At 44.0% G+C, this 24,349-nt stretch overlaps 1 protein-coding gene across 1 annotated transcript; it reads left to right on the top strand.

Moving 5' to 3' along the window:
- The first annotated feature begins 12,364 nt into the window (after positions 1-12,364).
- Positions 12,365-13,970, top strand: LOC144818655 (heterogeneous nuclear ribonucleoprotein A/B-like). Its single transcript, XM_078676296.1, has 2 exons — positions 12,365-13,449; positions 13,701-13,970. Exons 1-2 carry the CDS (start codon positions 12,426-12,428, stop codon positions 13,703-13,705), a joined length of 1,029 nt encoding a protein of 342 aa, XP_078532422.1. The 5' UTR covers positions 12,365-12,425; the 3' UTR covers positions 13,706-13,970.
- Positions 13,971-24,349: the final 10,379 nt, after the last annotated feature.

Consider the following 24,349-nt stretch of genomic DNA (forward strand, 5'->3'; position numbering starts at 1 on the left):
AATCACATTCCCAAATATCTATAGTCAGTTACCCTCTCAAGCAAAACTGTGCCAAGGTACCATGAGAACTTCGTTTTCCTCCTTCCAAAACTTACAATGTTTGTCTTCTCCATGTTTACTACTAATTTTTTACTTGTACAATATTCTTTAAACCTATTTAATTTTCTCTGGAGGCCTATCTCCGTCTGATCCATAATCACCAGATCATCGGCATAAAGGAGGCACGATATCTGGTTTCCTCCCAATTTCGGGTTCGCCCCTCTAACCTCTCTTAATTTTTGGGGTAGGTGTGCTAAAAACAGGGCGAGTAATAGGGGGGCGAGTACACACCCCTGCCTTAGACCGTTTCCAATTGGGATTCTTTAAGTCAATCCTCCCTCCTCCTCCAATATTATCTGTGCCCAGTTTTCTGTGTGCAGTGCTTGGATTAGGGCTAACAGGTCACCCTGTATTTCGTACCCTACCAGTGTTGACCGCAGCTGCTCCCTGTCCACCAGGTCGAAAGCTGCATGGAAGTCCACGAAACAGCAGAATAAATTACCCCTCTGATCGATCGACTTCCGTGCAATGGACCAAAGAGCAAAGCAGTGGTCAACCGTTGAGTGGCCTACTTGGACCCCCCCCTGTTCCGCGGGTACTATCTGTTTGTCATCCACCCACTCCTTTAGTAAACCTATAATTATTTTGGAGAAAAACTTTTCACCTATGTCCAGAAGGTTTATTAGGCGATAATTTTTAGGGGAGTTTACATCGCCTTTCTTATGTATTGGCCTAATAATAGCCCCTTTCCAACTATCAGGGAATTTGCCAGTGTTTAAAATCCCTATGAACATATTAGAAAAAAACTCCGCCCACCATTCTATGTTCGTTTTTATAATGACAGCTGGTAGATTATCTGGGCCCGCTGCCCGTGTTAGATTTAACCTAGTTATTATACCTCTAACTAGGTCTGGGGAGAAGCATATTTTTATTTCTTCCCTTATTCCGGGCCAGACGTCGTCTATTGTTCCCTCCCTCCTTGGCCATTTACCATAAATTTCCTCTAGGTAGGTCGCCCACTTGTCCTCTGGCACGGAGCACTGTAGGGTCCCTAGGACTTTTCCCGTGCATTCCTGTATTAGCTTCCAAAAACCTTTCACATTTTTTTCTTTGATTACCTCGAGTAGGTTCCCCCAACATTTATCCTTAAAGATCCTTTTTTATCTCTAATAATTGAATTATATTTTATCTTTAATTTCCTAAGATCTGATGCCGCTTCATCACTATAGTTACCTCTAAGGCGTCTCTCCTGTTTCCTAATACCGGCCTTTACTTTCCGGCATTCATCATCAAACCAATGCTTGATATTATTAGGATGTAATTTCGCATTATTTACTGACTTGTATTTGCCGTGCTTTAATTTTATCCTGAGGCATTCCACCAGTTGCCTTATTATATCCACATACCAGGCTATACCCTCTACTGGTGCTATATTATCTAAATTCACCGTTAACTGGTGTGCATTCAGTTTCTTTATATATTAATCAGTAATTCGCGTGGTAAGTCGGTTGGGATATTCCACCTCTACTGATAGCACTTTTTGTCTATGCGGGGAGCTTTTTACCTGTAGATCTACCTGCAGTGGATATTTATCACTACCCTCCACCCTGAGAATTTCCAACTGTTTGATCAAATGGAAGTTCCAGGCCTGAATGAAAGCATAATCTATGGGGCACATTTGTTGCCCTACTTTAAAAGTACGATTCGCGGGCCGGTCCGCTCCCTTTCTTCCATTCGCGCAGACCAGTCCCATGGCCCCCAACAGTTGCCCAAGCTCATCATCTTGAGTTGCAATATCACAGCAGGGAAATTGTGCAAGCTCTATTTTGTATGCTCCTAGCAGATCCCTCAGCCAGGAGTCCGTTTTTTTGGGATTTAATCTATGATTGAAATCCCCCAGTATCATGAGCACATCTCTTGGATAGCAATCACATAAATCTTCCAGGTCTGTTTTTAAGCTTTCCAGGTCAACCTTATACTTGTTTGTTTTCCCTTTCTGTATATACACATTTATTATGCATAGATTTTCGCCCCTCAACATATTGTTTGTAGTTCGCACTCTACTACCCAATGCCCATTTACACTTAAGTTAGAGGGGTTTGATGTCTTTAGCTATCCTTGTTGAGACCAGCGTCATCAGACTACCAGAAGGTCTACCTACTACGTTCTTTTTTGCTGGTTTTACATGGTGAGTGAAGCCTTCGGTTGCAGGGGATTCGTTGCACAGCCAAGTTTCCTAGAGGCATACAATATTGTTTTTTCTCAGGATGTTTTTAAAATCTGCCTGTGCCACTATTATATTATATCCGTTTACATTCCAGGACAGAATGGATAGGCTGTGCGACGACCCTACTTCCTAATCAATGTTACTCATGTAACCATCTTCCTCACCGTTCCTGTATGCCAACTCCCTATATCTATCTCCCCACGAGATAGGGGGTCTAACACCTTCAACTACTATTTTGTTAAAAAGGATTGTCGTAGTTGGAATTTAAGGAGGCAAGATTAATCCGATTTAGCCATTCCCATGCACAGTTGCTATCTACCTTGTTATCTTCATTGTACAAGTCTTGAAAGAAAGTGAAAAAGGCTACTCCGATCTCTTCATCGTTAACTACCGATGAACTAGTGTGTTCATTGTCAATTTGTTTTATAAGGTTTCGTACTCTATCAGTCTTGGCCTTTCATGCCAAAAGTTTACTAGACCCCTCACCGTATTCAAAATGGGCAAGCTTACAAGCTTCCCATCGTTTAGAGCTCCTCATCTGACTAATATTCTCTAAATGATCTTTCAAAGTTCTCAATTTCGTGAGATGTGCCTGGCATATTACTAGGTCGGCCTCATTATTCATCTTCCTTTTAACCTCCTTCATCTCACACTCAGTGTGTGCAACTTCCTCCCTGTGCTGCCTGTTGAAAAAGGAGGTCCTGCTTGTTACTAAACCTCTCAAATAGGACTTCAGGGCATCCCACACCACTGAGATCTCTGCCGAACCTGCGTTACATGTAAAAAAACTCTGCCTCCTGAGATAAGTAACAGGCTTCTGCTTCATCTAAAAGAAGAGTAGGATCAAATGTCCACACCCTCAATTGTTCTTTTTCTAACAGGTTTAGATCCATCCAAACCGCCGTATGGTCTGATAGGTGGGGAGTCAAATAACCTATGTCTTTTATTTTGCCCCTCAAATCATTAATAATCAAGATATGAACGATCCTGGATTTGTGTCCATATTTACGATTGTAAAATGAGACACCTAATGAGCACCTGATCTTTCTCTCCAGATGATGGATAGGGCATTCTGCCTCATCATCATCTGAAGGTATGTCCTGGATTTAGACAGAACATTTGCCCTGCTACTTGGGGATTTGTCCATTTGAGAGTTCAAAACTATGTTTAAGTCTCTGGCTAAAATAGTCGAATCCGGAAATCCCAACAAGTTCTCAAAAATGTTTTTCAAAGTGGAGGTGTCATCCTGGTTAGGGCCATAATAGCCTACTAGTGTTAGAAGAGAACCCTTAACAGATAACTTGACAATTACCCACCTGCCACTTGGGTCTGTCATAGTGTTTAAAAGACAATCATTTGCTTGCTTTTAACTAGAATGGCTACCCCCCTGATGTTAGAGCTTTGACAGAAACTAACACAATGCTCCTCCCACCTGAGCTTTCTACAGATCACACGTATTTCTTCTCTCAGGAGATGTGTCTCCTGTGAGATAATTATCTGAGCAGGGGAGTCTTTAAGATATTGAAGCATGTTTTCCCTCCTACTTTTTACCCGGAGGCCATTAACATTCCAGGATAAACACTGTAACATTCTCATTGAGGATTAAAAAGTGAAACCCTGAGTATGCCCAATCTCCCCAAGTTTCGATCCCAAACCAAGAACAATAGTGAGTGGAAAATGACTAGGCCAAGAGGCGAATGAGAATTTTTTTCTTTTTTTTACCCCAATGCTCCCCCATCCGTGCTTCCCCTTCCCCACCCTTGAACCCCTCCCTAGAGAACCCTACCCCCATTTACCCAGACTGAAGGTCCAGATTCTGCCTATCGGGGCACCCCACCCTGTCCCTAACTATTACTAATAACTAAAGTGAGCAAACAGCTGAAACTCCCACCATTTCTAGTGTTGGTTCTGGTGTTGTATTGTGACCCCCGTATATTTTAATTTGGCCCAATTACCTCATGCATATCTTTGCAAGAGGGGAAGATTTATAAGTCTCTGATCATAATCAACTATTTACTTGTAAGCATCCAATCTTATAGTGAATATGTGATGTAACATTCCAATTAAGAAACTATTTAGGGACTTTAACTACATTTTCCAAGAGCTCCTCCGCCTCCTGCACTGTTTTCAGATTATAAATGTTATTGTTGTGCATCATTTTTTACTGTGCAGGGAATTTTAATTGAACAACACCCCCAATTTCCTAAAGTCATCCATTTTCCTACCTAGCTCCCAATGTCAATCTAAAGTAACTCGAGCTAAGTCCGAAAGGATTTCAAAAGCGAAGTCTCTGGGTTTCAATGATTTTTGCTTTAAGACAGGGTTTAGTATCTCACTTTCCGAGAGAAAGTTTATTAAGATCTTTCTTGGTTTTGTTCGGTTGGGGTGCCTTCTGAAGGGGTCCCTGTGGATCCTTTGTATATCCCTCATAAGGTCTTCCTCAGACTCTTCAATCAAAACTGATTCTTTTATGAGGGTTACAATATGAGCTTTAAGATCTTCTCCCTCCTTTCCATCAGGGACATTCAGAAGGCGTACATTGTTGCGCCGGGAGTTGTTTTCCAACAATTCTAGTGTGTCCCAGAGCACAGACTCTTCCCTCTTGAGTGTTGAAATATCAGAATTAGCTGCTCCCAGGTCATCTTTAAGCTCCTCCACTGAACTTTCTAACTCCACAGTCCTGAAATTAGGCGGACGGATTTCTTTCTCTAGAGACTCACAGAAGAGCCTGATCTCGCCCTCATTCGTCTCTGAGACAGCAAACCCCTTTCTGATATCCAAGGACAGGGTAGAGAAGAGAGCTTCCAGAGATCCCACAGAGGGACCCTCCTTCTCAAGAACCTTCCCCACTTCTCTACTGCTACTGCTACTACCCTTGCTACAACCACTTCCATTGCCGTTACCGTTGCCACAGCCACTGGCCTCTACGCTTTCCACTGCATGGTTTTCTCCTCTAGCATGTCCGCTAACTTCACCTGAGGTTATGATTGTACCCGTTCGAGATCTCATGGTTGCTTAATAGTTCAAGTTGTTTAGCAGGTATAGGGCGTGCAGCCAGTATAGGGGTTGGGGTATTTTCTGTCTCAATCTCCTCCATGAATCCGAGGGAAAGCTGTCGTTCTATCTAAGACTCCTCAAAGTCTTTCCTAAGGGTCTCCCCCTGTTTAGCCACGTCCAAAACATGTGGATACATTTTGAAATAGGACCTTAATGATGGAGTAATTTTCACTTTGGAGTCTAGATAATGACCCTTTTTTCTGCTAGTTTTAGTACTCCTGCCCTTAATCTCACAGAACTGAAAAGCAGAGCTAGCTTCAGGCTCTATTTGCAAGGTGGTACCCCCTTCCTGTATGTGTGTAAGGCAGATTTACCCTCCAGGGGCGAATTTGGTATTTTTATCAAAATGTTTCCCTTTAATAGACCCCTGTGCTGCTGCTCCTCATTTCCTGCTTCTCTTTGCAATTTTTATTGTCGGGGTTTTTGCTGCCTTAAATTTAAGTAAGGCTTACCTGTATTTTGGTCTCCAATGTTCTAGAAGCAAACTCACCCACCTCGTGCCAGAAGATTTGGATTACCGGACATTGCCATAGCAGGTGAACATCATTCGCATTTACCAGCATACATTTGGGACATTGTCTTTTCTTACTTACCCCCATCTTGCATTGTTTCTTCGGCGACCAATACGCTCTGTATAGAGTAAAAAGATGGTTTCTTCTCAAAGGTGCGGGTCTGACAGTGGACCAAAGTGTAGCACTTGATGCTTGCTATAAACTTTGAATATCTGATTCCGGCATGTCCGTTCTCCCTATCACCTCTGGTGCTGGTAAGGTGTTGTCCTCTGCTTCCGCCAGTATCTAGTAGGATTTAGATCCTTCCTTTTTAAAGGTCAAGTTTTTATCAAACTCTCTGTCCCATTCTGTTTCCAACCCAATTTGAAGTTCATTTTGGGACCATCTTGTCAATTGAAAGTATTTCAATCTTGATAGGGTAAAGTTTGTTATATTTGGAATATACCTAGTGGTGATAAAAACTATATGGTAAACAAACCTCTGGTACATCTGCTTTTTGTATTGATAATTACGGTGTAGTGTAGTTACTTTATTCCCAATAGGCTCTGCGCATTGGAATAGTGTATCCTGTAGTTTAGCCGTAGGACTAAAGTCAAGTAGGTCTCTACCGAATATACTAAACTTAATTGTGTGCATGCCAGCTAGCTCAGAGGTCACTAGAAACTTTCTCGAATAAACAAGAAGGGATTTGTTTCTGACAACCGCTTAAAACATGACAACTTTGTTCCCCAAGAATAAGAAATATATCTCTAGAGTCGCGGAAACAATAGATAGTTATTTCACTCTGTCAATCGTGCATGCTTCGTTTCACCAGAGGTGCAGAGTAATAGAGAGACGGGCGTTTTCAATAAAAGGGTATTTATTGAACAGTCTTCTTTCTCAAGCATAAGAAATGAACTGCTGTAATCGTATTACTTGCTGTACAGAGCATATAATACGAAGAGTATTATAAAATAATACTGTAAAAGCATGATATGGTTTCTAAGCCATAAGATACCTAAAATGCATAAAATACATACAGTTATAAATAATGACTGAAAGTATTTAACTGGTGCTTCTAAAATATGCCTACCCCGGTGTACCTAACCTAGGTCTAGTACAAGGGAAGAAGTAAGTGAGGTGTAGCCTAGTTTTAGTATTATTTGCCAAGAATCTATTCCAAGAACTGTCTTAGGGTCTAATCAGCTCCGTACCTTGGTTTCAGAATGTAGGAGGTCTTGTATCTCTCTCTCAGGACTCGATTTCCCAGCAACCCGCAAGGGTAACCTGGAAACACTGGAGCTGGATTTCTCGGCAGGAGAAAGTACAGCGTCTCTCAGTGCGTCAGCTGGAGGGTCGGCTTCCTTCGGCACTTGCTACAGCAGGGCGCGTTGGGCAAGTAGATAGTCGAACTACTCCAAACCACTGTGTGTTTGTTTGGACAAGTGTGGGCATATTTATACCTTGAAGGTGCCGAGTTTGACGTAAGATTGGACATAATAACATCATCAGAGACTTAATTCTCTGAAAACTCCATGATTTCTTGGATAACTTAATATTCATGCAGGGGGAAGTCCCTGACTGCTGAAGGTGGGTTTTTCCATGAAATCGTTGTAGATTTTCGGAACTAGTGGAAGTAGCCAAGCCGCATTAGGACTACTTGAGCTATGTCTTAATATGGTTATGATTTCTATGCCCATATAAGGATACGGTATTATATACCTATATAAGGGCATGGATCGGAAGAATTACACTAGGGTCCTAAAAAGCTATACAACAACGGCACGTAGAGAAATTTACACAACATGGGTAGTTCAAGCTGCACCGTCACTAAGAGAGTGGATTTTATATGTAAGGAACACCTGCTGGCGGATTGTATGAAGGGATCATCTAAAAGGAAAACGATGTGGGGCCCAATATGGGTGACTTTGCCAGAAAATATCCACGGGAAATCCGCCACTCGGGGAATATAATCAAGATGCTGTCTAACAAGTCCAATGATTAAGGCATATCTAAACTATGTTGGAGAATGGTCAAGTCGTGTTTTATCTCCAGACATATGATTTGGAAAAAAAGGCCATATGGATCTCCTGGAAGAAGCTTTCTGGTCTGCCTTCCCCAGTGAGATTTTGCATAGCTTCAGATCTTGGGCCAAAGCCATACATGAGGACAAAACAAATAGAATATTTGAGGGGCTCTATAACACCTATATACATAAGACATGTCTGTCTGTGCAACTGAATGGCAGCGCAGATCTGAGAACAGACCTTTAAGCTTCACAGCTTGCACTTCCCATTTGAGTACAGAAAGAGGCAAGAGAAGTACGGAAAGAACCAAGAAATATACAGAAAGATACAAAAGAAGTTCAGAAAGAAGGAAAACATGTGCAGAAAGAAGCAACAGGGGTGCATAAAGAGGGAAGAGGGGTAAAGAAAGAGTCATGGGGCTGCAGAAAGAAGCAAGAGAGCTGCAGAAAGAAATAAAAGAAGTGCAGAAAGAAGGAACAGAGGTACAGAAAGAGGCAAGAGGAGTGCAGAAAGAGGCAAGAGGAGTGCAGAAAGAGAAGAAGGGTGAGAACAAGGCACAAGTGGTACAGAATGAAGCAAGAGAGGTACAGAAAGACTTTGCTGCTGTTGCTAAGGATTGCCGTAAACTCATGCGATCGTGGTCGCAACTTCCGTTATCTTTGCTGGGTAGAATCAATCTGATTAAGATGACTATCTTACCCAAAATTTCTTTTTTATTTAACACCATTCCTCTTCCCGTCATCTTTATCAAAATTACAGGAAGAGATCAATACTTTTATCTGGGATAAACATATCCCAAGGATCGCATGGAAAAAACTCAGGCGACGCAGAGAGAAAGGAGGTTTAGCAGCCCCAGATCTGTAATTCTACGCATGGGCATTTCAACTTTCCCACGCCCGCATGTTACTGAAGATGCCCACAGATTTTGGTATTGGAAGCATGTTTTCAGCCCTGCTCAAAGGGGAAGGAGTAGCCCAATCTGATTTCCTGTTTAAATGTGGAGATCCCAAATTTTTTAAAAAGGTTAAACTGAAGGTTTTGCAGGGGATGGCAAAAACGTGGGCAAAAATGAGGAACTCAATAAAGTTGGGATACTTTTCGAGTAGGTCACCTTTGTGTGGAGCACCTGGGAGTCCTGGGTGGCTGGGAGATAGCTTAGCAGCACCTTTGAAGGAGGCAGGGTTGGAGGTCTGGGGAGACTTGTTTGTAGATGGGTGCCTGCTACCATGGGAACTCCTTAAAGATAAATTTGGGGCAAACTTCTCTAGATTTAAATACATCCAGATTGTTACTTGGGCCCATTCCTACACCTCACAATCTTCTTTGGGGAGTAGATATCCGGTAGGTGGGGGCAGCCACCTGGTGTCCCTTTTGCTTGACAAACGTCCGTCCAAAAAGGAGATCTCTTTATGGTACAATCTGATCCAAGAAGAAGTGGATGGTGAATTTCAGCTCCCAGATGGGCTGTGAGGCCCCTCCCTTGCCACCCATAACGTACAAGTTCTGTGGCTTACATCATTTAAGGTACTGTGGGACATCGTTAAGCCCACCTGGCTTCGGAGGAATCATCTTTTTACCCTACATAGAGCTTACTATTCTCCACAGAGGTTGTCAAAATTCTCTCAAGACTCCCCAGTGGCATGCGCCAGATGTGGCCTAGTAGCTGCCTCAGACGCCCATATGTTCTTTGAGTGTCCCTTTTTTACCTCGTTTTGGGCCGCGATAAGTAATCAACTGATGTCCTCGTTGGGCTTCCAAATTTTGATTGATCTCCCTCTTGCAATCTTTGGTGTTATAGATGAAGCCCGGTCCCCGGCCAAAAACCTTCTTTTTTATTCGATCTTACTGGCCAGAAGGGAAATCTGCAAAAAATGGAAAGATTCTATACCACCTTCCCTTATGGACTGGCGTGCTTCTGATTTACAAGTTTCAAAGCTGGATCTGGTTAGGGCTGGGAATAGAGATAAAAGAGCCTTTTGGTACCTGTTGAAATGGGACCAATGATTCGACCAGGGTTTTTTTCCCCCCTTGGTCCAATAATTATGCTACTGTGGCTTTTAATACTGTGCTCTGCCTGTATTCCAGTTGGGACCTCCAGTGCAGTGGTAGTAACGTTTACCCTATTTGTTTTTAGTGTTGGTCTATTGAGGAAACGACATCGCTGATGGGTGTTGGTATCCGTATATGCAAGTAATCCCTGCCAGTTGTTAACTGTGACATTATGTTGTTTTCCTTTGACCCGTATACTGGAAACCATGGTGGAAAATGAGGACTCTTAAAAAAGAAAAAAAAGAGAGGTACAGAAAGACTCAAGATAAGTGCAAAAAAAGCAACAGAGATGCAGAAAGAGGGAAGAGGGGTGGAGAAAGAAGCGAGAGGGGTACAGAAAGAAGCAAGAGAGTTGCAGAAAGAAACAATAGAAGAGCAGAAAGAAGGGACAGAGGTACAGAAAGAGGCAAGGGGGATGCAGAAAGAGGGAAGATGGATACAGAAAGAGGCACAAGGGTTTCAGAAAGAAGGGACAGGGGTGCAGAAATATGCAAGAGAAGTGCAGAAAGAGGTACCAGAGATGCAGAAAGATGGATGGGGTGGAGAAAGAGGCAAGAAAAGTGCAGAAAGAAGCAACAGAGATGCAACAAGGGGGAACAGGGGTGGAGAAGGTAGCAAGAGGGGTGCAGAAAAAAATTTAAAGAGCAGAAAGAAGGAAAAGAGTTGCAGAAAGAGGCAAGAGGAGTGTAGAAAGAGGGAGGAGGGGTGCAGAAAGAAGAAGGAGTGGTGCAGAAAGAAGCAACAGAGATGCCGAAAGAAGCAAGAGGAGTGCGAAAAGAGGGAAGAGGGATGCAGAAAGAGGCACAAGGGGTGCAGAAAAAAGTAAGAGATGTGAAGAAAGAAACAAAAAAGTACAGAAGGAAGAAACAGAGGTGCAGAAAGAGGTAAGAGGGATACAGAAAGAAAGAATAGGTGTGCAGAAAGAGGCACAAGGGTTGCAGAAAGATGGGACAGAGGTACGTAAAGAAGCAAGAGAAGTGCAGAAAGAAGCAACAGAGGCGCAGAAAGAGGGATGAGGGGTGGAAAAAAAGGCAAGAGAAGTACAGAAAGAGGGATGGACAAAGAGGCAAGAGTTGTACAGAAAAAAGCAAGAGAGGTGCAGAAAGAAACAAAAGAAGAGCAGAAAGGAGGAACAGTGGTGCAGAAAGAAACAAAAGAAGAGCAGAAAAGAGTTACAGAGGTGCAGAAAGAGGCAAGAGGGTACAGAAAGAAGCACAAGTGGTACAGAAAAAAGCACAGGATAGGTGTAGAAAGAGGCACGAGGGGTACAAAAAGAAGGGACAGGGGTAAAGAAATAAGCAAGAGAAGTGCAGAAAGAGTACCAGAGATGCAGAAAGATGGATGGGGTGGAGAAAGAGGCAAGAAAAGTGCAGAAAGAAGCAACAGAGATGCAACAAGGGGGAACAGGGGTGGGGAAGGTAGCAGGAGTGGTGCAGAAAGAAGGAAGAGAGGTGTAGAAGGAAGCAAGAGGAGTGTAGAAAGAAGCAACAGAGGTGCAGAAAGAGGCAAGAGGGGTGCGAAAAGAGGGAAGAGGGATGCAAAAAGAGGCACAAGGGGTGCAGAAAAAAGTAAGAGATGTGCAGAAAGAAACCAAAAAGTACATTAGGAAGGAACAGAGGTGCAGAAAGAGGGATGAGGGGTGGAAAAAAAGGCAAGAGAAGTACAGAAAGAGGGATGGAGAAAGAGGCAAGAGTGGTGCAGAAAAAAGCAAGAGAGGTGCAGAAAGAAACAAAAGAAGAGCAGAAAGGAGGAACAGTGGTGCAGAAAGAAATAAAAGAGCAGAAAAGAGTTACAGAGGTGCAGAAAGAGTCGAGAGGGGTGCAGAAAGAAGCACAAGTGGTACAGAAAAAAACACAGGATAGGTGTAGAAAGAGGCACAAAGAGGGAAGAGGTATGCAGATAGAGGCACACGGTGTACTGAAAGAAGCAAGAGACAAGCAGAAAGAAACAAAATAAGTACATAAAAAAGGAACAGAGGTGCAGAAAGAGGCAAGAGAAGTGCAGAAAGAGATGAAGTGTGCAGAAAGAGGCACAAGGGTTGCAGAAAGAAGGGAGAGAGGTGCAGAAAGAAGCAACAGAGGTGTAGAAAGAGAGCTGAGGGTGGAGAAAGAGGCAAGAGAAGTACAGAAAGAAGCAACAGAGATGCAGAAAAGGGGGAGAGGGGTGGAGAAAGAGGCAAGAGGGAAGCAGAAAAAAGCAGAGACGTGCAGAAAGAAACAAAAGAAGTGCAGAAAGAAGGAACAGAGATGCAAAAAGAGGCAAGGGGAGTGCAGAAAGAGAAGAAGGGTACAGAAAGAGGCACTAGTGGTGCAGAAAGAAGCAACAGAGATGCAGAAAGAGGGAAGAGCAGTGAAGAAATAGGCAAGAGAAATGCAGAAAGAAGCAACAGAGATGCAGAAAGGGGAAGTGGGGTGGACAAAAGCAAGAGGGGTGAAGAAAGAAGCAAGAGACTTGAGAATGAAACAAAAGAGAGTCCATCTTGAAGGAAATTCAGCGTTCGTAGCGTCTCGTGTGTTCTTCGCTCGCTTCCCAAACATGTCTGATTCGGAGCAAAAACCAACGGAGACCACCGAGAACGGTCACGAAGCAGCTGAAGCCGAGGCTGCAGAGATGCCGATTGACGCCGTGGAGGTCGATCAGATGCCCGAAGAGACCGATACCGCTAGCGCCACCAAGAGCGATGAGGACGCAGGGTGCGTAGCTGATATTTCTTCTCCTTTAATGAACGGAATGAAAATGTTTGTCGGTGGGCTGAGTTGGGACACAAGTAAGAAAGACCTGAAAGACTATTTTACTAAATTCGGTGAAGTAGTGGATTGCACCATCAAGATGGACCCTAACACAGGAAGATCAAGGGGATTTGGCTTTATTTTATTTAAAGAAGCTACAAGTGTAGACAAGGTATTGGAACAGAAGGAACACAGGTTAGATGGACGAGTGATCGATCCCAAAAAGGCGATGGCAATGAAAAAAGATCCAGTTAAGAAAATTTTTGTTGGTGGACTCAACCCTGAAGCAACAGAAGAAAAGATCAGGGAATATTTTGGTGACTTTGGAGAGATTGAAGCAATTGAGCTCCCAATGGATCCGAAGACTAACAAAAGGAGAGGATTTGTGTTCATCACGTTCAAAGAAGAAGAGCCAGTGAAGAAGATAATGGAAAAAAAATTTCACAATGTTAGCGGTAGCAAGTGCGAAATTAAGGTAGCGCAGCCGAAAGAAGTTTACCAGCAGCAACAGTTCGGTGGTGGCAGAGGCGGTGGTGGAAGCGGTGGCGGTTTTGGAGGAAGAGGCCGAGGTGGAAGAGGAGGTGGAGCACAGAGCCAAAATTGGAATCAAGGTTACAACAACTATTGGAACCAGGGCTATGGGAGTCAAGGATATGGTGGCTATGGGCAGCAAGGTTATGGTGGATATGGAGGAGATATGACTATACTGGATATGGGTATTATGGATATGGCCCAGGATATGATTACAGTCAGGGCAGTGCAAGCTATGGAAAGGCTCCAAGGCGTGGCAGTCAGAGTAACTACAAGCCATATTGAACAAACTTTTTCAGGTATGCAGTGGCATGCACAGTATTTCAGAGACTGCACAGGTTTTGTAAACGACTATTCTGGATAACAAGATTATGTACCAAAATAAAGTTACTACAAATTTTATGGCCTGTTGAAAAGAAAAAAACAAGTATCATTGTACAAAACTCCCTTGGAAACATTTTTAAGTGTTAAAAAAAAGCAGTACTTGTCTTAGGTGTGTGTGTAATGCCAGTCTTGCAAGGAAGATATTAATTATTGATTTTATTAATAGGTTAAACTGAAACTGATTTGAGGGTCTGCTTAAAGCTGCAGCTCTTCATCTAGGGACTGCCTCTTGGAGTGAAGTATGGACTCTGCATTACTCCAGTTGTACAGAATGACATGCATCTTAGGGAACCAGTGTCACTTTTCCACCTTTTTATTTTGTATTGTTTTGTGTCATACATTTCCTGTAACGGAAGTGTTAATTTTACTGTACTTTTTGGTACCTTTTGGAATCTAATGTATTGTAAGGTATTTTACATGTGTTCTGATTCACCATAACATGGATATGGAAGCTATCCTAGCTTTTGAAATAAAAGAATTTGAATTTAAGAAGTACAGAAAGAAGGAACCGAGGTGCCGAAAGAGGCAAGAGGGGTACAGAAAGAAGCAACAGAGATGTAAAAAGGGGGATAAGGGATGGACAAAGTGTCAAGAGAGGTGCAGAAAGAAACGAAAGAAGAGCAGAAAGAAGGAACAAAGGTGCAGTAAGAGCCATGAGGAGTGCAGAAAGAATCATGAGTGGTGCAGAGTGAAGCAAGAGGTGGAGAATGATGCAAGAAAAGGGCAAAAAGAAACAACAAAGGTGCAGAAAGTGGGAAGAGGGGTGCAAAAAGAGGGAAAAGAGGTGCAGAAAGAGGGACGAGGTGTACAGAAATAAGCAAGAGCTGTGCAGAAAGTAACAAGAAGTGCAGAAAGAATGAACAGAGGTGCAGAAAGGGGCAACAGGTGTACAGAAAGAGGGAAGAGGGGTGGAAAAAGAGGCAAGGGGTACAGAACAAAGTGTGAGAGCTGTAGAAAGAAACAAAAGAAGTGCAGAAAGAAGGAACAGAGGTGCAGAAAGAGGCAAGAGGGGTGCAGAAAGAGGCAAAAGGGGTACAGAAAGAAGCGAGAGATACAGAAAGAAACAAAAGAAGTGCAGAAAGAAGGAACAGAGGTGCAAAAAGAGGCAAGAAGATGCACAAAGAGGGAAGGGGGTGCAAAAGAGGCACGAGGAGTGCAGAAAGAAGCAAGAGGAGTGCAGAAAAAAGCAACAGAGTTGCAGAAAGAGGCAAGAGGGGTGCAAAAATAAGGAAGAGGGGTGCAGAAAGAGGCACGTGGGGTGCAGAAAGAAGCAAGAGAGTTGCAGAAAGAAACAAAAGGAGAGCAAATAGAAGAAGCAGAGGTGCAGAAAGAGGCAAGACAAATGCAGAAAGAGGAAAGAGGGGTGCAGAAAGACGCACGAGGGGTGAAGAAAGAAGGATGAGGGATGCAGAAAGAGGCACAAGGGGTACAGAGAGGAGCAAAACACATGCAGAAAGAAACAAATAAAGAAGGAACAGAGGTGCAGTAAGAGGCAAGAGGGGTACAGAGAGAGGCACAAGAGTTGCAGAAAGAAGGGACAGAGGTGCAGAAAGAAGCAAGACAAGTGCAGAAAGAAGCAACAGAGGTGCAGAAAGAGGGATGAGGGGTGGAGAAAAAGCCAAGAGAAGTACAGAAAGAAGTAGAGAGATACAGAAAGGGGGAATAGAGGTACAGAAAGAGGCAGGAGGGGTGTAGATAAAGAGAAGAGGGTGTAGAAAGAGGCACAGGGTTGCAGAAAAAGGGACAGAGGTGCAGAAAGAAGCAGGAGAAATGCACAAAGAAGTAACAGAGGTGATGAAAGAAACAAAAGACGCACAGAAAGAAGGAACAGATGTGCAGAAAGAGGCAAGAGGAGTGCAGACAGAGAAGAAAGGTGCAGAAAGAAGCACAAGTAGTGCAGAAAGAAGTAATAGAGGTACAGAAAGACGCAAGATAAGTGCAGAAAGAAGCAACAGAGATGCAGAAAGGGGGAAGGGAGGTGGTGAAAGTAGCAAGAGGGGTGCAGAAAGAAGCAAGGGAGTTACAGAATGAAACAAAAGAAGTGCAGAAAGAAGGAACAGAGGTGAAGAAATAGGCAGGAGGAAAGAAGCAACATAGATGCAAAAAAGGAGAACAGGGGTGGAGAAAGCGGCTAGAGAAGTACAGAAAGGAGCAAGAGAGGTGCAGAAAGAAACAAAAGAAGAGCAGAAAGAAGGAACAGAGGTGCAAAAAGAGTGCAGAAAAAAGGAAGAGGGGTGCAGAAAGAAGCATTAGTGGTGCAGAAAGAAGCAAACAGGTAGAGAATGATGCGAGAAAGGTGCAGCAAGAAGCAACAGAGGTGCAGAAAGTGGCAAGAGGGGTGCAAAAAGAGGGAAAAGAGGTGCAGAAAGAGGCAGGGACAAGGTGTACAGAAATAAGCAGGAGCTGTACAGAAAGTAACAAAAGAAGTGCAGAAAAAAGGAACAGAGGTGCAGAAAGGGGCAACAGGGGTACAGAAAGAGGGAAGAGGGGTGGAAAAAGAGGCAAGGGGTACAGAACAAAGCATGAGAGCTGCAGGAAAAAAACAAAAGAAGTGCAGAAAGAAGGAACACAGGTGTAGAAAGAGGCAAGAGGGGTGCAGAAAGAGGCAAAAAGGATGCAGAAAGAAGCGAGAGATGCAGAAAGAAACAAAAGAAGTGCAGAAAAAAGGAACAGAGGTGCAGAAAGAGGCAAGAAGATGCACAAAGAGGGAAGAAGGGTGCGAAAGAGGCATGAGGTGTGCAGAAAGAAGCAAGAGGAGTGCAGAAAAAAGCAACAGAGGTGCAGAAAGAGGCAAGAGGGGTACAGAAAGAAGCAACAGAGGTGTAGAAAGAGGCAAGAGGGATGCAAAAATAAGGAAGAGGGGTACAGAAAGAAGCATGTGGGGTGCAGAAAGAAGCAAGAGAGTTGCAGAAAGAAATAAAAGAAGAGCAGATAGAAGAAATAGAGGTGCAGAAAGAGGCAAGAAGAATGCAGAAAGAGGGAAGAGGGGCACAGAAAGAAGCACGAGTGGTGCAGAAAGAAGCAAGAGAGGTGTAGAAGGAGGTACGAGGGGTGAAGAAAGAGGGATGAGGGATGCAGAAAGAGGCATGAGGGGTACAGAGAAAAGCAAAACACGTGCAGAAAAAAACTAATAAAGTACATAAAAAAGGAACAAGGTGCAGAAAGAAACAAGAGGGGTACAGAAAGAGGCACACGAGTTGCAGAAAGAAGGGACAGAGGTGCAGAAAGAAGCAAGACAAGTGCAGAAAGAAGCAAAAGAGATGCAGAAAGGGGAAAGAGGGGTGGAAAAGAGGCTAGAGGAGTGCAGAAAGGAGCAAGAGACGTGCAGAAATAAACAAAAGAAGTACAGAAAGAATGAATAGAGGTACAGAAAGAGGCAAGAGGCGTGCAGATAAAGAGAAGAGGGTGTAGAAATAGGCACAGGGTTGCAGAAAAAAGGACAGTAGTGCAGAAAGAAGCAGGAGAAGTGCAGAAAGAGGGCTGAGGGGTGGAGAAAGAGTCAAGAGAAGTACAGAAAGAAGCAACAAAGATGTAGAAAGGGGGAAGAGGGATAGAGAAAGACGCAAGAGGGTGCAGAAAGAAGCAAGAGAGTTACAGCATAAAACAAAAGAAGTGCAGAAAGAAGGAACAAAGGTGAAGAAAGAGGCAGGAGGGGTACAGAAAGAAGTAAGAGAGGCACAGAAAGACGCAAGAGAAATGCAGAAAGAAGCAACAGAGATGCAGGAAGGGGGAAGAGGGGTAGAGAAAGAAACAAGAGGGGTGCAGAAAGAAGCAAGAGAATTACAGATTGAAACAAAAGAAGTGCAGAAAGAAGGAACAGGGTGATGAAAGAGGGAGGAGGGTGCAGAAAGAAGCAAACAACAAAGATGCAAAAAGGAGCACAGGTGTGGAGAAAGTGGCTAGAGAAGTGCAGAAAGAAGCAAGAGAAATAAACAAAAGAAGAGCAGAAGGAAGGAACAGAGGTGCAAAAAGAGTGCAGAAAGAAGGAAGAGGGGATCAGAAAGAAGCCTGAGTGATGCAGAAAGATGCAAGGAGGTGGAGAATGACACAAGAAAAGTGCAACAAGAAGCAAAAGAGGTGCGGAAAGTGGCAAGAGGGGTGCAAAAACAGGGACGAGGGGTGCAGAAAGAGGCACGAGGAGTACAGAAAGAAGCAAGAGAGGTGCAGAAAGCAACAAAAGAAGTACAGAAAGAACAGAGGTGCAGAAATAGGCACAAGTGGCGCAGAAAGAATTAAGAGTGGTGCAGAAAGATGCAAGATAAGTGCAAAAAGAAATAGCCGAGATGCAGTAATAAAGGTAGAGAAAGAGGCAAGAGAAATGCAGAAAGAAGCAACAGATATGCAGAAAGGGGGAAGTGGGGTGGCGAAAGAAGCAAGAGGGGTTCAGAAAGAAGCAAGAGAGTTACAGAATGAAACAAAAGAAGTGCAGAAAGAAGGAACAGAGGTGCAGAAAGAGGCAATAGGAGTGCAGAAAGAAGGAAAAGAGGTGTAGAAATAAGCATGAATGGTGCAAAAGGAAGCAAAGAGGTAGAGAATGACGCGAGAAAAGTGCAGAAAGAAGCAACTGAGGTGCAGAAAGTGGCAAGAGGGGTGCAAAAAGAGGAAAGAGGGGTGCAGAAAGAGGCATGAGGGGTACAGAAAGAAACAAGAGATGTGCAGAAAGAAACAAAAGAAGTGCAGAAAGAAGGAACAGAGGTGCAAAAAGGGGCAACAGAGGTACAGAAAGAGGGAAGAAGGGTGGAAAAAGAGGCAAGGGGTGCAGAACGAAGCGTGAGAGCTGCAGAAAGAAAATAAAGATGTGCAGAAAGAAGGAACAGAGGTGCAGAAAGAGGCAGGAGGGGTGCAGAAAGAGGCAAGAGGGATACAGAAAGAGGCAAAAGGGGTGCAGACAGTAGCAAGAGATGCAGAAAGAAACAAAACAACTGCAGAAAGAAGAGAACAGAGGTGCAGTAAGAGGCAAGAGGGGTGCACAAAGAGGGTTATAAAATAGACACGAGGAGTGCAGAAAGAAGCAAGAGGAGTGCAGAAAGAAGCAACAGAGGTGCAAAAAGAGGTAAGAGGGGCACCCAAATAAGGAAGAGGGGTACAGAAAGAGGCAATTGGGGTGCAGAAAGAAGCAAGAGAGTTGCAGAAAGAAATAAAAGAAGAGCAGATAGAAGAAACAGAGGTGCAGAAAGAGGTAAGAGGAGTGAAGAAATAGGCAAGAGGGGTGCAGAAAAAAAGCAATAGAGGTGCAGAAATAGGCAAGAGGGGTACAGAAAGAAGCAACAGAGGCGTAGAAAGAGGCAAGAGGGGTGCAAAAATAAGGAAGAGGGGTACAGAAAGAAGCACCTGGGGTGCAGAAAGAAGCAAGAGAGGTGCAGAAAGAAATGAAAGTTGAGCAGATAGAAGAAACAGTGGTGCAGAAAGAGGTAAGAGGAGTGCAGAAATAGGGAAGAGGGGTGCAGAAAAAAGCACGAGTGGCGCAGAAAGAAGCAAGAGAGGTGCAGAAAGAAACAAAAGAAGTGCAGAAAGACGGAACAGAGAAGCCGGAAGGGGCAACAGAGGTACAGAAAGAGGGAAGAAGGATGGAAAAAGAGGCAAGGGGGTGCAGAATGAAGCATGAGAGCTGCAGAAAGAAAAAAAAGATGTGCAAAAAGAGGTAAGAAGGATGCAGAAAGAGGCACGAGGGGTGCAGAAAGAGGGATGAGGGATGCAGAAAGAGGCACGAGGGGTGCAGAAAGAAGCAAGAAATGTGCAGAAAGAAACAAATAAAGTACATAAAGAAGGACCCGAGTTACAGAAAGAGGCAAGAGGGGTAGAGAAAGAGGCGCAAGAGTTAAAGAAAGAAGGGACAAAGGTGCAGAAAGTAGCAAGACAAGTGCAGAAAGAAGCAACAGAGGTGAAGAAAGAGGGATGAGGGGTGCAGTAAGAGGCAAGAGAAGTACAGAAAGAAGCAACAGAGATGCAGAAAGGTCGAAGAGGGGTGGAGAAAGAGGCTAGAGGAGTGCAGAAAGAAGCAAGAGAGGTGCAGACAGAGGCAAGCGGAGTGCAGAAAGAAGGAAAAGAGGTGCAGAAAGACACAAGAGAAGTGCAGAAAGAAGAAACAGAGATGCAGAACGAGGGAAGAGGGATGAAGAAAGAGGCAAGCGAAATGCATAAAGAAGCAACAGAGATGCAGAAAGCGGGAAGTGGGGTAGAGAATGAAGCAAGAGGGGTAAAGTAAGAAGCAAGAGAGTTGCAGAATGAAGCAAAAGAAGTGCAGAAACAAGGTCAGAGGTGCAGAAAGAGGGAAGGGTAGTGCAGAATGTGGCAACAGAGGTGCAGAAAGTGGCAACAACGGTACATAAAGAGGGAAGAGGGGTGCAGAAAGTGGCACAAGGGGTGCAGAAAGAAGCAAGAGATGTGCAGAAAGAAACAAAACAAGTGCAAAAAGAGGGAACAGAGTTGCATAAAGGGGCAAAAGTAGTTCAGAAAGAGGGAAGAGGGGTGTAGAAAGAGGCAAGGGGTGCAGAAAGAAGCATGAAAGTTGCAGAAAGAAACAAAAGAAGTGCAGAAAGAAGGACCAGAGGTACTGAAAGAGGCAAGAGGGGTGCAGAAAGAAGCTACAGAGGTGCAGAAAGAGGCAAGGGGGGTGTCGAAAGAGGGAAGAGAGGTGCAAAGAGTAGAAAAAGGATTGCAGCTAGAAGTAAGACGTGCAGAAAGAAACAAAAGCAGTGCAGAAAGAATGAACAGCGGTGCAGAAAGAGGCAAGAGTGGGACAGGAAGTAGTCTGTGAAAGAGGCATGAGGGGTGCAGAAAGAAGCGAGAGAAGTGCAGAAAGAAGTCACGGAGGTACAGAAAGAGGCAACAAGAGTGCAAAAAGAGAAAAATTGTGCAGAAAGAGGCACAAGTGGTGCTGAAAGAAGCAAGAGAGGTGCGGAAAGATGCTAGATAAGTGCAGAAAGAAGCAAAAGAGATGTAGAAAAGGGAAAAGGGGTGGAGAAAGAGGCAACAGACATGCAGAAAGGGGGAAGAGGGTGGAAAAAAGAGGGTTGCAGAAAGAAGCAAGAGAAGTGCAGGAAGAAACACAAGAAGTACAGAAAGAAGGGACAGAGGTGCAGAAAGGGGCAGGAGGGGTGCACCAAGAAGCAAGTGAGGTCCAGAAAGAGGCAACAGAGGTGCAGGAAGAGGCAAAAGGGGTGCAGAAAGTAGAAAAGATGTGCAGAACGAGGCAGGAAGGTTGCTGAAAGAGGGAAGATGGGTGCAGAAAGAAGGAAGAGGGGTGCAGAAAGAGGCAAGAGAGGTACAGAGAGGCAAGAGAGGTGTACAAAGAAGCATGTGAGGCACAGACAGTAGAAGAGATGTGCAGAAAGAGGGAGGAGAAGTGTAGAAAAAGAAAGAAAGGTTCAGAAAGAAGCAACAGAAATGCAGAAAGAGGCAAGAGAGGCACAGAAAGAAGCAAGCGTGACTTGAACACCATTAGTACCAATTTAACACCCACATTTAGCAATAAGTAACAGGTGACCATTCTAGGTTTGCAAAGGACCTTCTACCATGCTGTAAGACTTGTCACTGTATTTTTGGTAACGCTTGAGCCGTTTGAGCTAGAAATAAGGCTTTTTTTGTTCAAATCTGCAGATTAGGCAGCAGATGATGGATTATATGGCTAATGCGGAAAATGTATAATTGTGTGAAAGTCGGTGCCGGCAAACAGTTGCATAGTTCCAGTGACTCTGCTCATACCTCCAACTAGGTCCAAAACAGCTTCTCAGTGATTCCTTCTTTTTTTGTCTCATTGAGTTGAGGAAGACTAAACCTGAGGTTACCACTCCACAATACAGACTACCATCCCACATAATTACTCTCCATAACACATAATCCCACTCTACATAATTCCTTTAGACTAAATACCTCGAAAAACAAGAGAGGGGTCCTTTCAACACCAAAGACGTGGGCACCAATATGACAAAAGTCAAACATATTCCTCTTTGGTTAACTCAATCAATCAGCCACCATATATCCCATATCATCAAAATATAAAGGTAAAAAACATGTATACTCGATTTATGTATTGTATGTGATATTCAAGATTATTCATACACAATAATTGGTTTTAATCAATTGACTTTCTTTTAGCAGTATTGGGAATTTCTTTGGGTGTTTTTACCTTTATATTTTGGTGATATGGGATGTATGGTGGCTGATTGACTGAGTTAACCAAAGAGGAATTTATTTGACTTATACACTAAATACCACATACTTTTTATCCACATAATTTCACTGCACAACATCCCACATAATTCCGCTACACACAACGTACATCTACTCCACACCAAAAAACATTAGTAAGAAACTTTTACATTTACAATGCCAATAGCCATAACTTTCGCACTTGTGAGACCTATTACATTCCGAATGCTTCTTTAACTAGTAGTCACATTTGCAGAGTGGTGGAGAAAGGGGGCTGGGCCTCCAACCAGTGCTCAGAAATCTCACTGTGTAGGACTTACAGGCGGTACCAGGAGGGCTTCTTGGCCTCCAACGTCCCTCAGGAGTAAAGTGGACTTTATCCCCCAACCCGTAGTGTGCCAGGAGGCCCGTATGCAGAGTGGTGACCTCGAAAGACCTCTTAGCAATACCACTGTGTGGGACTTACTAGAAGTAACAGCAGAAAGAAGAGAACAGAGGTGCAGTAAGAGGCAAGAGGGGTGCACAAAGAGGGTTATGAAATAGACACGAGGAGTGCAGAAAGAAGCAAGAGGAGTGCAGAAAGAAGCAACAGAGGTGCAGAAAGAGGTAAGAGGGGCACCCAAATAAGGAAGAGGGGTACAGAAAGAGGCAATTGGGGTGCATAAAGAAGCAAGAGAGTTGCAGAAAGAAATAAAAGAAGAGCAGATAGAAGAAACAGAGGTGCAGAAAGAGGTAAGAGGAGTGCAGAAATAGGCAAGAGGGGTGCAGAAAAAAAGCAACAGAGGTGCAGAAAGAGGCAAGAGGGGTACAGAAAGAAGCAACAGAGGCGTAGAAAGAGGCAAGAGGGGTGCAAAAATAAGGAAGAGGGGTACAGAAAGAAGCACCTGGGGTGCAGAAAGAAGCAAGAGAGGTGCAGAAAGAAATGAAAGTTGAGCAGATAGAAGAAACAGTGGTGCAGAAAGAGGTAAGAGGAGTGCAGAAATAGGGAAGAGGGGTGCAGAAAAAAGCATGAGTGGCGCAGAAAGAAGCAAGAGAGGTGCAGAAAGAAACAAAAGAAGTGCAGAAAGAAGGAACAGAGATGCCGGAAGGGGCAACAGAGGTACAGAAAGAGGGAAGAAGGATGGAAAAAGAGGCAAGGGGGTGCAGAATGAAGCATGAGAGCTGCAGAAAGAAAAAAAGATGTGCAAAAAGAGGAAAGAAGGATGCAGAAAGAGGCACGAGGGGTGCAGAAAGAGGGATGAGGGATGCAGAAAGAGGCACGAGGGGTGCAGAAAGAAGCAAGAAATGTGCAGAAAGAAACAAATAAGTACATAAAGAAGGTCCCGAGTTACAGAAAGAGGCAAGAGGGGTAGAGAAAGAGGCGCAAGAGTTAAAGAAAGAAGGGACAAAGGTGCAGAAAGTAGCAAGACAAGTGCAGAAAGAAGCAACAGAGGTGAAGAAAGAGGGATGAGGGGTGCAGTAAGAGGCAAGAGAAGTACAGAAAGAAGCAACAGAGATGCAGAAAGGTCGAAGAGGGGTGGAGAAAGAGGCTAGAGGAGTGCAGAAAGAAGCGAGAGAGGTGCAGACAGAGGCAAGCGGAGTGCAGAAAGAAGGAAAAGAGGTGCAGAAAGACACAAGATAAGTGCAGAAAGAAGAAACAGAGATGCAGAACGAGGGAAGAGGGATGAAGAAAGAGGCAAGCGAAATGCATAAAGAAGCAACAGAGATGCAGAAAGCGGGAAGTGGGGTAGAGAATGAAGCAAGAGGGGTAAAGTAAGAAGCAAGAGAGTTGCAGAATGAAGCAAAAGAAGTGCGGAAACAAGGTCAGAGGTGCAGAAAGAGGGAAGGGTAGTGCAGAATGTGGCAACAGAGGTGCAGAAAGTGGCAACAACGGTACATAAAGAGGGAAGAGGGGTGCAGAAAGTGGCACAAGGGGTGCAGAAAGAAGCAAGAGATGTGCAGAAAGAAACAAAACAAGTGCAGAAAGAGGGAACAGAGTTGCATAAAGGGGCAAAAGTAGTTCAGAAAGAGGGAAGAGGGGTGTAGAAAGAGGCAAGGGGGTGCAGAAAGAAGCATGAAAGTTGCAGAAAGAAACAAAAGAAGTGCAGAAAGAAGGACCAGAGGTACTGAAAGAGGCAAGAGGGGTGCAGAAAGAAGCTACAGAGGTGCAGAAAGAGGCAAGGGGGGTGCCGAAAGAGGGAAGAGAGGTGCAAAGAGTAGAAAAAGGATTGCAGCTAGAAGTAAGACGTGCAGAAAGAAACAAAAGCAGTGCAGAAAGAACGAACAGCGGTGCAGAAAGAGGCAAGAGTGGGACAGGAAGTAGTCTGTGAAAGAGGCATGAGGGGTGCAGAAAGAAGCGAGAGAAGTGCAGAAAGAAGTCACGGAGGTACAGAAAGAGGCAAGAAGAGTGCAAAAAGAGAAAAAGTGTGCAGAAAGAGGCACAAGTGGTGCTGAAAGAAGCAAGAGAGGTGCGGAAAGATGCTAGATAAGTGCAGAAAGAAGCAAAAGAGATGTAGAAAAGGGAAAAGGGGTGGAGAAAGAGGCAACAGACATGCAGAAAGGGGGAAGAGGGTGGAAAAAAGAGGGTTGCAGAAAGAAGCAAGAGAAGTGCAGGAAGAAACACAAGAAGTACAGAAAGATGGGACAGAGGTGCAGAAAGGGGCAGGAGGGGTGCACCAAGAAGCA

Source organism: Lissotriton helveticus, chromosome 2_1 (assembly GCF_964261635.1).
Source record: "Lissotriton helveticus chromosome 2_1, aLisHel1.1, whole genome shotgun sequence".
In the NCBI taxonomy this organism is placed as follows: domain Eukaryota; kingdom Metazoa; phylum Chordata; class Amphibia; order Caudata; family Salamandridae; genus Lissotriton; species Lissotriton helveticus.